General features: G+C 36.6%; 1 protein-coding gene across 1 annotated transcript in view; it reads right to left on the bottom strand.

The window, feature by feature from the left end:
- LOC107749300 (PQ-loop repeat-containing protein 1-like) overlaps positions 1-12,889 on the bottom strand; it is a 52,030-nt gene that overhangs the window by 14,406 nt on the left and 24,735 nt on the right. Inside the window, exon 4 of the mRNA XM_016564414.1 lies at positions 2,025-2,241. Within this exon, the coding sequence (XP_016419900.1) occupies positions 2,025-2,241 (217 nt within the window). The remainder of the gene's footprint in view (positions 1-2,024; positions 2,242-12,889) is intronic.

Raw genomic sequence — 12,889 nt, forward strand, 5'->3', positions numbered from 1 at the left:
ATATATATATATATATATACACACACACATATATATGTATATTTATGACGGTAAAACCGCATACCGCGCTATTGAGCCACTCAAAATTACCGCAAGGGAAATTCCTTCACCGCGACAGCCCTATTCACTACATATTTATACGCAGATATACGAACACAATATACTGTATACACACACAAACACTGCAGTGCTGTCTTGGTGACAGATATATTCCACTCATAGATGTTGAAGGATGGCTTTAAATACACACTCTGAACCATGTCTCCAAAGACTTCGCAATAATAATAAATTCACTCGCATACGTAAAGAAACACAGATGCCAGTGCAGTGATCGGTCGAGGGCCGTGGACGCCTGCAGACACACTGAAATCACATCAAGGGCAAAGGCATTACACACTACACGCTATGGCAGTGACACATTCATTGTGTTCATAAAAAGATGGATTTCCGGAGAAATGCCATTTACATTAGCTTCCATTTTCCCTCTCTCAGCCTAAACTGTGCTCACAATGTTTAATTTGGCTCATAAAGGGGAGCCTGGAGCGTGTGTCACACCGAGTTCTGTGGAGCAGACCATGAGATGAAGGACTTTTTCCTTCTTTTTTTTTTAAATAAAAAGAGGGAAAAAGAGCTGGCTTCAGCTGAAGTGGAGCTGATATTGAGCTGTGATTATTATGCTGACTGAAGCTTCAGGCTAAAGATATTAGCTTTACTCTAATTCTCTCTGGTGCTCATTCTGGGCTTCCCCCCCCCCCAAAAAAAGTACCAGTAAGGTCAACTTTGTTTCACCAAGGAGTCTTCGAATTCGAGCAGAGTGGGCTATAACATCAATTAACAAGCTCATTAGCCGTCTAAAATTAATTATCATCATTACGTGCCTTTAATGAGTGGTGTCTTGGGTGAAACATGTCCTGCAAACAATTACCGTGTGTGAATTTAACCTTCTCACCATCTACCTGTCATGGCACAGGCGACACACATTATGGCAACAATGAGCAAAAACTACCACAAGAGGTTGTGAGGCATAGGCTGTATATTTTGAATGCTACATGGAAAATAACATACATTGACATACTATTTTTTTGTCCAATTAAACTAAATATAAAACACTGAAAACTAAAATCAGCTGTTTTAAATGCAACAGTTACAGTTAAAGGAAGAGTTCACCCAAAAATGAAAAATGGCTAAATAAATAGTTTACACTGATGTCATCCAAGATGTAGATGAGTTTGTTTCTTAATCAGAACAAATTTGGAGAAATTTAGCATTACACCACTTGCTCACCAATGGATCCTCTGCAGTAAATGGGTGCTGTCAAAAACACGTTTGTAAAAAACAAAAAAACGTCATTTGTTTATTATAAACATGCAGTTTTTCACTTCACAAAACATTAACTGATGAAATAGGGTCGTGTGGCTTCCTTATGGATTATTGTGATGTTTTTAGCCGTTTTGGACTCTCATTCTGACGGCACCCATTCACTGCAGAGGATCCATTGGTGAGATTGTGATGTAATGATACATTTCTCCAAATATGTTCTGATGAAGAAACAAACTCCTCTACATCTTTGACGGCCTGATGTTCATTTTTGGGTGAAATATTTCTTTCAGCATCTTAACTTTATAATGCACGTATTGAAAAATGTTTATAATTTAAATTATTTTCAGATTCATTTGGTACAGAGCTATTTTTAAATGATAATTAAATGATAAGTGTTTTTAAAGAACAACTTCACCTTTGCTGTAATCTAAGTGCCATGCTGTAAAAATAGGGGAAATGAGCATGAACAATACTGATAAATTACCTCTAATATCAGCTGATAAATTATATGGTACTGATATATTGTGCATCCTTAGAGTCAACATTACCTAAACAGCATTTTTACTCTAAACCTGTTACAATGAATTTTGGGAGTGCATTTTCTGCTTGGTAAGTTTTTGAATGTAACATTTAGATGTAATGTAATGTAAGGCCCAAATTAAACATTTTATGAAAAGATCAATAACAGTCTGGGTCTTGTTTACCTCATGCCTCGGGTGGAGCGGTTGTTGTAGTTCTGCAGCAGCTGAGGCAGTCCCAACATGGCTTCAAACATTACAGCCAAAGAGCCCAGGGCCTCCACAAATAGGACCCAATCCAGAAAGAGGAACGTTATGAAAGCACACAGCAGCGTGAAGGCAAAGCAGAACATCAGATAGTCCTCAAAAGAACTCCAGCTCCAAAAATACCGAAGGTCCAAATCTGTAGGAGAGGCAAAGAAAGAAAGATAAAAAAGGATCATAAAAATATTTCAAATACAGACAATGCGATATCTCCAAGCATCTCTCTATAATACTGCCCAAGAAAATAAGAAAGGGAAACTTTAAAGCATTTTATCATTAGTATGCATATCACAGTGCTCAACACCTCACACAAACTCTCTAACGCTATATGAAAAGTTAAATGAGCTTTGAAACCTGTGCGCCTCTTTCTGCAAATCTCCATTACATAAAGAAACCCATTTACGACAACTCAACATTTCATTTACAATTTTCCTGAGAGCAGTGAAATAAATGGCCAGGCTCTCTAGGGGAACACAGCCAAAACATTCAGCAGTGAGGATTAAGCACTTGCATAAAATAAAGACACAAAACCACGACTGTACTCCAGTCAGAAAAGAAACCATACACATATATATATATATATATAGTAGTCAACATTTGAAGTGGATCAAAACCTTTCATCAAAGTTGTCCTACAAGCAAAACAATACCTGTTCTTGTCTTATATGACAACTTTGATGAACTTCTTTGATCCACTTCAAAATAAATAATAAATAAATAAAATGGAAATCATTAAAATATTTTGGTAACACTTGAAGCCTTTATGTATAATGCATTATAAAGGTATTCATAATGTACACTGTAATGCATTATCTTTTCATAAATATTTGTAACAAGTTAAAAAGCATTGTAATATTAGCAGATTCCTTGTTACATCTGAAATTAGATGTTTGTAATGCGTTTTTACTTTCTAAATGTGAAACAATGAATAGGTAAGTACTATATTGTATTATAACTTACAATTATTCATGAAATCATAAACATGAAATCAAAGGTGCATTACAAAGCATAATTAATGCATTAAAAATGTCTTGTATAAAAGTGCATCAAAGAAAGTGTAAAATAAATGTTTTTTTTCTGAATGAATTTAAAAAGTGCCAAGTGATAACTGTTTAATTTTGATCAAATATACAGTTAATAAGATAAATTAGTACATCTATATAAAGAACTATTATGTTTAAAGAATTAATGTCAAAATGGAAATTAATGGCAAATGTGGTACATGTTTTGTCCGGTCTCTTAAGAATCAGTGAAGAGACAAACAAATAAGACACAGGATAGTGAAGACAGCTTCTTTGTCACATTGGTCATCTCTACATTAGTGATCACGAAGCATGTGAAACATCCTGACATGATCAACGAGTATCTGTCTCTCGCCCAAACTGATGGCACAGGATCCTGAAATGAGCTGACATCAGCTCCAGAGAATTGATAGCTAAATAATAACCCTATTTGTTACAGCTCTGACTGGAGTGTCGCGTTCAGCGGCAGAGAGCCCGCAGACCACACGCTGTCATTTAGTAGGTTTTATGTTCTGATTTCTTGCATGTGTCTACCTGACAGGCACCGGCACTGTAGTGTGGCCGCCGTGCCATCCGCTGTCGGGAAACATTTGCATGACTGTGTGGTAAAGCAAGGGGCGAGACGTCTGGATGTGTGTTTGTGTGATTAATGCACCGTATTATCAGAAAACTCACGGCTTGAAATTGGAGAACAGATAGGATCAGGAATGAAAAAGCCTCACATAAGTGCTAAGCTAGGAAGGACAAGAAAAACTGTGAACGGCCTCTTCCTGACAATATGAAAGTATTATTTCCATGAATTCGTGTGACATCAGTCCAAAATTAGCTGTGGTACCACTATATGTGGTAATAAAAGTAGATTTCGGTCCATGTACAAATATAATTTAACATTTTTTTTGTTTGTTTAATTTGTGATAAACAGCAGATCATTGTATCACTCAGCATCAAGAAAATAAAAGTGCAGATTTTTTTTTTCATTATAAGACGAAATTGTATTTTATTTGAATCACTTTACATCAGCTAAGGTCAGATTATGATTGTTACAATTTCACTTGCATTACTGTTCAAACCTTTATTTTTTTGTGAAAGAAATGAATACTTTAATTCCGTAAGTATTGATAAAAAACAAGCGGTAACCTCCCGCTCTCTCTCGTGAAGCCAACAAGGAAGTGACTTAAACTGTAATCCATCAACTGGCCGCTAGAGGCTGGCTGCAAAAGGGAGTCAATCCCATAGACTCCCCATGTTAAAATGCCCAACTTTACAGCAGAAAAAAACATGTTTACAGCCTGGTTCAAAAAATGATTTTGGTTTATATAGCTAATTTTGCCCTTCATGACAACTGTGAGGGGGGTGAATTTTTTTTATAAGTCATCTGGCATGTTTTTATACAGTCTATGATAAAAAATGATAAATTGCATTAAAGCTGCAGTCCGTAACTTTTGGCGCACTAGCGGTTAATAAACAGAACTGCGTGCGTCTTGCGGAAGAACATTGTAGCCGGAGCTACTTCTCTCTGTTTATGTCTATTGCGAATCACGCAGGTACTGGGCTACTCCGCAGCGGTACCTACCCGAACCAGTCTAAATAGTCCGAATATAAACACTTATTATAGGTGTACCGTAGTGATTCAGGACAAGCCAAAAACACGGTTGGAAAATGGATTCATGGTGTACTCGCTTATTATATAAATTTGGTAAATTTCGAACACAAAAAAATTTACGGACTGCAGCTTTAAATAAACAGTGACAAAAACAGTAAATATATTTACATTGTTACAAAAAATATATTTCAAATAAATGCTTTTGTTTTTAGACTTTCTATTCATCAAAGAATACACACATCACAGTTTTTACTAAAATACTAAAAAGCTGTTTTCAACATTCATAAGAAATATTTATTGTGCACTATATTAGAATGATTTCTGAAGGATCATGTGACAGTAAAGACTGGAGTAATGACGCTGAATATTCAGCTTTCATCACAGAAATAAATAACATTTTAAAATATATTAAAAAAGAAAACAGATTTTAAATGGTTATAATATTTCACTACATTTTTACTGTATTTTTGCTAAAATAAATGCAGCCTTGGTGAACAAAAGACACTTCTTTCAAACTCTTAAAATTTTAATGGCAGTGTAATTATGTATTATGTTACCATTCTGAAAGTGACACGCTTGACTGTTGACTAATTAATTTGGGACCCTGCATTTCATCCTAGAACAACCTGAAGTTAAATGTCTTTCTCTAAGGCACATCGGTGATAGATCACTGAAAGCTCCTTACAGGGATCAAACCAGTTGCTTTCTGGTAACCATTTCTGAAAATTAGACACTAAACACACTATGCAAATTCAGCTATCTACAAATGAAGCACAGCACATTCATTTGGTGCACAAAAAAACAATGACACTAAATTTGTAATAAGCAGCATTAAATAAAATGCTCTAGCAATTTCATTATTCATCTGGGTGCAGAATGCATAAAAATATATTCATAGTTCATAAAATCCACACCTTCAGAACAAATTGCTAAGTATTAAAATGCACCATGTAGCTCATCCCACACTGTAAATGATACCACAAATCATATGGGTTGCTGTGCTATTATTTTTCTAAAGAAATGAACTGACAGATGATAAAACAGGCAAAAATAATAATAAATAAATAAATAAAAAATACAGCAGATTGACACTGAAAGTGTCATCCAAACTATAATTTGGGTCAAGAAGATCATAGATTCTAGGAAGTAGGCTTTTTTTGACCAGCAAACACCCTAGAAACAGTTTATAAAATGCCATCATCTTTCATCCAGGCTGATGTGCAAGCTATAACCTGTCATGCTCCTGAACATCTTGTTCTCCACTAGTGGCATTCAGAATGAAACGGTCACACTTCAAAACGATAGATAGAGCACAACCTTTTCTTCTCAGATGTCCACAGATCAAACATTTCAATTACTAACATAGCACCTCAAAGTCGGAAGTGTGCCTTAACCTTTGTGTGTCTTGTAGCACTAATCTCTTGAAAAAACAAATCTGTAGTCTCGACCTACATCAAGATGTCAGGCCAATAACACAGGTTTTAGCTTCCTACTGCTTCATGAGCCACTTCAATCTCAGTCCAAAAAAAAAAAAAAAACAGGCCAGAGGACCGTTTGAAGAGAATTACAACAAATTACATTTGAGGAAAGTTTCATTTTTAAATGGCATTTCGTATTCGTGTCAATTAGGCATTTAGAACCGTGTCGTAGTTAGGAAAAGAGACTGATGAGATTTTTAATGTGCTGGGAAGGATCGCTCTGATCTCTCTGCTAATATGTGGATGCTATCTATGGTGGCTGCAGTAGGTTTCTGGGTTTTGAGAACACTAAAATTAAAGGCATGCTGAAGAACAGATGTCCAGAACTGCTGAATAATTCATAAAGCTATAAAGATAACATGTTCAGAAATAGCCATGTTTAGTTCACACATACACTTTAGTCTATCAATAACCTACAGAAGTCGTAACCCTGCCTCCTCATTTGAATATTCAGTACAGTTCTATTTTCTTTTTGACTGACATAATCACAACTACTTAAACCTGATGCACTTGATGAATATTTATACAATTCGGTGATACTACTTTGCATTGATGCTTAGTATGCATGCGTTCAACATATTTTCTGTCAAGTGTGACGGAATTTACATTAAGCAGTTCTTTCTCTCTCCCACACACACAGTTTATCCATGATAAGCAGAATGAGTCCTAATGAACCTTCTCATTCTGTGTCTTTTTGACTGACAAAACTACTCTGAGCTGATCCACTCAATGAATATTCATGCAATAAAGTGATACGCACATCACTTTGCTATGGATTTCATGCATGCGTACCCATAGCATGTGCTTATTTCCTGCCAAGTGTGACCAGTCTATCTGCATTAACATCCATTTGGAGCTCACTGAATATTAATTAGCAACCTTGTGGGTTAATTAGTGAAGCATTTTATCAAGAAAAAGTGCTTTTTTACATGCATGTGTCGTATTTGTGAAATGTTTTGGTGGGAATATAAGGAAACATCTGGAACACGCACCAACAAGTCCCACTCCGAGTGCCTCGACCCGAACGTCTCCACAACCTACAGGTAACCTTGGTGAGCTCTGACAGCCCTGATGCAACTTTACAGCAATACATCATTGAGAGATAGTTAGAAGGTGGTTGAGAAAACTATGATGGTGCGATGGGCCGCCTCAAGGTTTGCCCTTGGCTGGCTAACATTTTGTGTTGGAAAAAGGTAATCGATTGAGATTCTAGTTAAATAGAGACTTTAAATTAGATGAAAACAGATAATTAGGTAGGGGATCAGGAGGGGTAATTAAGCAGTTGACCCCAAGGGGAGTGACTAGAACAGCATGTGCTGGGAAAACACTTCAGCATCTAGAGGTTGAACATCTGTGTGGTGATGCTGGAGAGATGTCACTAGGGGTTCGAATGCCTGACAATACAAAGTCGAATGATTAATTTAACCTTAGTGGCACTGCAGAGTGACCTTCTGTGATCCATGAAGGTGGATGTGCTTCTCTCACAAAGCATCCTTGGGCCATTGAGGGTGGTGACTCATTCAGATTAACTTCTTCAGACAAACATCACCTATAACCTTCAGCACTGGAACTCTATCGCAACACCCAGAACAAAACTAGAATATACTGTACTCACAGCAGAGAAAAATGACTCTTGGTAGCCATCAGCGATGCTGGAAAATGTTTTGAAATAAAAGAGCTGTTTTAGCTGATTGGGACATCATTCAATGGTATTATAACTCATGAATATTATGAATATCAATTAGGACAGTGGCCTTGAAGGCCTTTTTCAAATCAGGTCCTCCACAAATTAAACCACTTAAACCACCCCCTACTATATACGGTGAAAAACTGTATTGGACATTAGATGTAATTTTACGGTATTATACCATTTTTGGAAGTGAAAAAGAGCGTATAATTTACAGTAAATAACCGTAAATTGACATTCCGAGAATTCCCTGCGTTACATTTCAAATTTGATGGTTTTTTGTTGAAATAACCGTTTCTTCTTAGTTTTTTCTTATCAGTTTTGTATATTAGGGTTGTATGTTACACCTAATGTTGTTAAATGAATGTTTATTGCATTATTTCAGTTTCGTGTGTTACCATGATGGTGTTTAGTGTTTGTGTGAATGACACTGTGCACCTTCTATATAGCATAGTTAACTGTAATAAAACATACAGTAGCCTACCTATACAGCACACAGGCCTAACAATAACAATATGAAATAGTGTACTTGAAACTTTCAACAACTGGGCGGCAGCAGTATTAGACAGTCCAGATGAAAAACAACAAATGGAAGCGGACATCAAAGGCAACCGGCAACAACAAAAGACATAAAACGATCAGCGAAGAACAGCTAGACATATTCGAGGGAGAAAAACATGAAGAAAACACCAAAAACAAACAAACAAACAAAAACAGCTTGGGCAGTTAATGCGTTTAACGACTGGCTTAAGGTCAAAAATACATCTGTGGATGAGGTACAGAGACGAGAGAGAGCGGGCAGACACTTTAAATACCCAGCTGCGAGCTTTCTATGCCACTGTCCGAAACGCTTCTTGCGCAGAGTATTCAGTGTCAAGTTTTTTTCCATAAGAGCTGGACTGAACCTATATCCAAATATAACATTATTGGTCAATCGGAATTTAAGTCATCCAACGATGTATTCAGGGCCGTCCTCAAAAAGTTTCGCAAGGCTGGGAAAGATGTCAGTTCTCATCATCCTCCCATATCTACCGCTGAAATACAGCGCATTCGTAACTCTCCGTCACCACACACAGCAGCCGGACTGGTTCGCAAGGTTTGACGTTCAGCTGAATTTGGCGAGGAGGGGGCATGAAGGACATCGAGATTTAAAAAAGCATTCATTCGTTATTAAAAAAGACGAAAATGGAGTTGAATAGGCTATGTTTGCTTGTCTTATAATGCAGAAATAAAAAAACACAAAGCCCACCGATCCCAACAAAGACTGCTACCGAGGATTCATGTTTGCCAATCCAAGTGACCCCCTTTGCCCAGTTAAAAGTTTCAAAGAGAACATCACTAAATGCCCACCTGATGCCACATCCTTCTATATTCATCCACTGAAAGCCCCACAGGAGGAGCTTGACAGACGAGAGATCTGGTATTGATTATTTTATATGCTACGCGATGGGTAGGTTTAGGGTTGTGGGGTAGATGCGTATCATATGTACGCGAAAATTGCGTATCATATGTACGCCAACAAATTTCGTATCATACGCACGCGAAAACTGCGTATTATATGCACACCAAAGTCCATTTTTGCGTATCAATACCACGAGTTTTAGTTTTTATTTGGCGTACTATTTATACGCATTTTCATGAGACCGGGCTCGGAAAAAACCCGTGTCAACAAAACAATAAGCTCCCATACACTGCTACTGCTTCATTTAAATTAGGTTCCTGCACTGAGTATTGCGCCATTTTAAATCAATTTGGTTTTCATAAGAACACTGGTAAAAGTATGTTTATTTATTCTGCAAAGAAATAACACAGTATTTATTCTACACTCTACTACGCACAGTATTTTTGATTCAACGCATGAGGAAAAAAAGTCAGATTCACATATTGGCAACTTCTATATAAAAGATTATTTCAATTAATGCAAATTGAAATCATTTACTCACCCTAATGTAATTCTGTATGCCATACTTTCTTCTGCAAAACACAAAAGAAGATATTTTGAAGAGCGTCGGGGTACAAACAGCGTTAAACTGCACTGGCTTTCATTTCATGGATAAACAAAAATTAGACGTTTTTCAAAATATATCTTCTTTTGAAGTGTTTATGTGTTTGACTTAACGTTTTAAACTTTATCTCACAATTACCTTATTATACTGAGGTTATAAGACTATCAGTCTGCAAGTAAACATACCATTTCAGGAGCAATTCTCACAATATTGCATTTAACACACACACACTCACACACACAATTGTCAGATGTAAATGAGCCTCCCAAACAATTGCTCTGTTTTTAATTGTTGCTTAATGTCTTTGAAAAAGATTGGTTCCAATTCACATGGGAACTCCTGAGCATTACTAAAAACCTATTTAATTGCTTAATTCACAATGAAATATATCATCTCATTAGTATCAAGTACTGTATCTTGTCCAGATCTGCCAGTGATACTGTGGGTCTTGTAGTCTATTCTACTGTAATTTGGATAATGAATTAACATGTGAATAATAAGTGGGACACAGCAGGTGATTACAGCTGTAATAGCAGGACATGGAGCGTGTTCAGAAAAGTACTGTGGATGGGTAGGTTTAGGGTTGTGGGGTAGATGCGTATCATATGTACGCGAAAATTGCGTATCATATGTACGCCAACAAATTTCGTATCATACGCACGCGAAAACTGCGTATTATATGCACACCAAAGTCCATTTTTGCGTATCAATACCACGAGTTTTCGTTTTTATTTGGCGTACTATTTATATGCATTTTCATGAGACCGGGCTCGGTATTCCCACGAACCGATGGGTGTGAACTAGGCTACCTCGGAAACATGCTTCTTCGCATCTGTCGGGTTATCCAAAAGATACACAAACCATTCATTGAGAAGCACCGCAGTTCAAATTCCGTCAGAAGCAGGGCTGGAGAGCAGGTAAATCATGTCTGTCACAGGGCACAAGTGTGAAACAAGCCTGAGAAGCTACTGGGCACCGTCGGCAAATAAAGAAAACGATGGAGCCTGATCCTCTCAGGTCAGGAAACAAAAGTTCAAACGCCACAGAAAATCAAGCCCACGATCAACAGGAAAATACCATCTCTGCTAACACACAGCCCCCTGCGCTTGATCTGCCGTTTTCGATGTCTAATTTCACAATTAATGGAAACGTGCAGTTTAATTTCAATAAATAAAACATGTAGGTCTAGATAAATTAAGTTGTAGCATATGAATCGAAAATTAAACCTACACTGTAAAACCGAACAGTGAAATTAATTAAATGAAATTAGTTAACTTCACTCAAATAATAATGAAAGTTCATTGGACTTAATTGAAATAATTTCTGTAAACTCAAAATGTTGTTGTAGTAAGCTGAACTTAAAATGATTGAGTTTTCTAGTTCCCAGCATGCTTTGCATCAGACAACAAGGAAAATAAATGTAGAAATGTTATTTTGTGTGTTTTTACACAAGATTAACATAGAGATACATAAGTTAGTACTTAAATGTTGTGTTATGTTAGGATTTACATAGGTTTCTGTTATGTTGGTTTTGTAGTGTTACCGTTGTGGTGAAGAGTAGAGCCTGTGGTTAGGTTGAGGATGGACAACAAAACTTAAGACTATTTATACTGCATGGTGTTTGACTATTTACATGCAAGTATTATGAGTCTTTTTGATAACTATATTAGTACGTGCCAGTGTGATGTTGCTAACTAGCACTTAACTATAAAGATCTGAATGGATGTGCTATAAATGGAAGCAAGTTGTATATCATTATAATTGTGATAAATGGGTGAGATTATGAAAGCGAGGCTTGGCTCCCATGGCTCTCAGCCCCATTAGTCATAAAAATTAAGCTCGACTGACTAAAAAAATTTGAGTTAATTTACTGAAATATTTTGAGGCAATAAGTTTCCTCAAATGTTTTGAGTATTCTTAACTTATCAGGTTTTACAGTGTAATATATAGGCCTGCTGCATGATTTTTTTTCCGTTATTATTGCAGGCACAACAAATAAATAATATTGATGGACTTTTGTGGTTCATTTATTATTGCAAATAATAGAAAAATGCAACGAACGAATAAATAAATAAATAAATGAATAAATATACATGCACAAGCATTTTCTCTATTAGTAGACGCTGCTGCAGAACACTGCTGATTGACGCACAGAGGTAATTCACACACGCTCTCTCTCGGTCTCTGTCTCTCTCTCTATTTCTAATAACTTAATTATTAACTGCATTAGTGTGCTATCAACGGCTCAAGCCTCCGTTACTTGCTTTAAGCACCGTTCACACCAAGAACGATAACTATAAAGATAACTATAAAGATAACGATATTAGCGTCCACACCAGCGAACAATATCGTCTGTTAATTCTAAGCGCACGCACGTCTGCTGCTTTAAATTCTTGAGCTTGTTACAGCAGAATGGATTCTGATTGGCTGTCAATTTTTTATCGTTCATCAGCTGGAGAAAAATCGTTTTGAAAGTGATTCCAACGATATCGTTTCTCTTTGTCTTTATCGTTATAGTTGTGGTGTGGACTCTACTATTCTTTAATATTGAGAACGATTTTTAGAACTATATCTTTATCGTTATCTTTATAGTTATCGTCCTTGGTGTGAACGGGCCTTTAAAATGACGTTTTGGAACTAGCAAAGGAGGCGTGGGATGAGATGCGTAAGAAATTAGTCATATACACAAGAGTGTTTTAAGAACAAAAGCTGACAAATGTCTTGAAATAATTTGTCTGAACAAAGTCTTGAGGTGTGGTAACCGTAGTATAAGTGGAATAATTGACTCCGGGTCATTGAATTATTAGAAAAATAATGCACACCCGAGGTGTAACGGCATTATTTTTCTAATAATTCAACGGCCGTCGTCAATTATTCCTTGCATATGTGTGTGTGTGTGTATAGGTATGTAAATATATATATATATATATATATATACATATACAGTGCACAGCATAAATGAGTACACCCCCTCTAAAACTTAACAAATTCA

The sequence above is a fragment of the Sinocyclocheilus rhinocerous genome, unplaced genomic scaffold (genome assembly GCF_001515625.1).
Source record: "Sinocyclocheilus rhinocerous isolate Xijiao unplaced genomic scaffold, SAMN03320098_v1.1 scaffold1311, whole genome shotgun sequence".
Lineage (NCBI taxonomy): Eukaryota > Metazoa > Chordata > Actinopteri > Cypriniformes > Cyprinidae > Sinocyclocheilus > Sinocyclocheilus rhinocerous.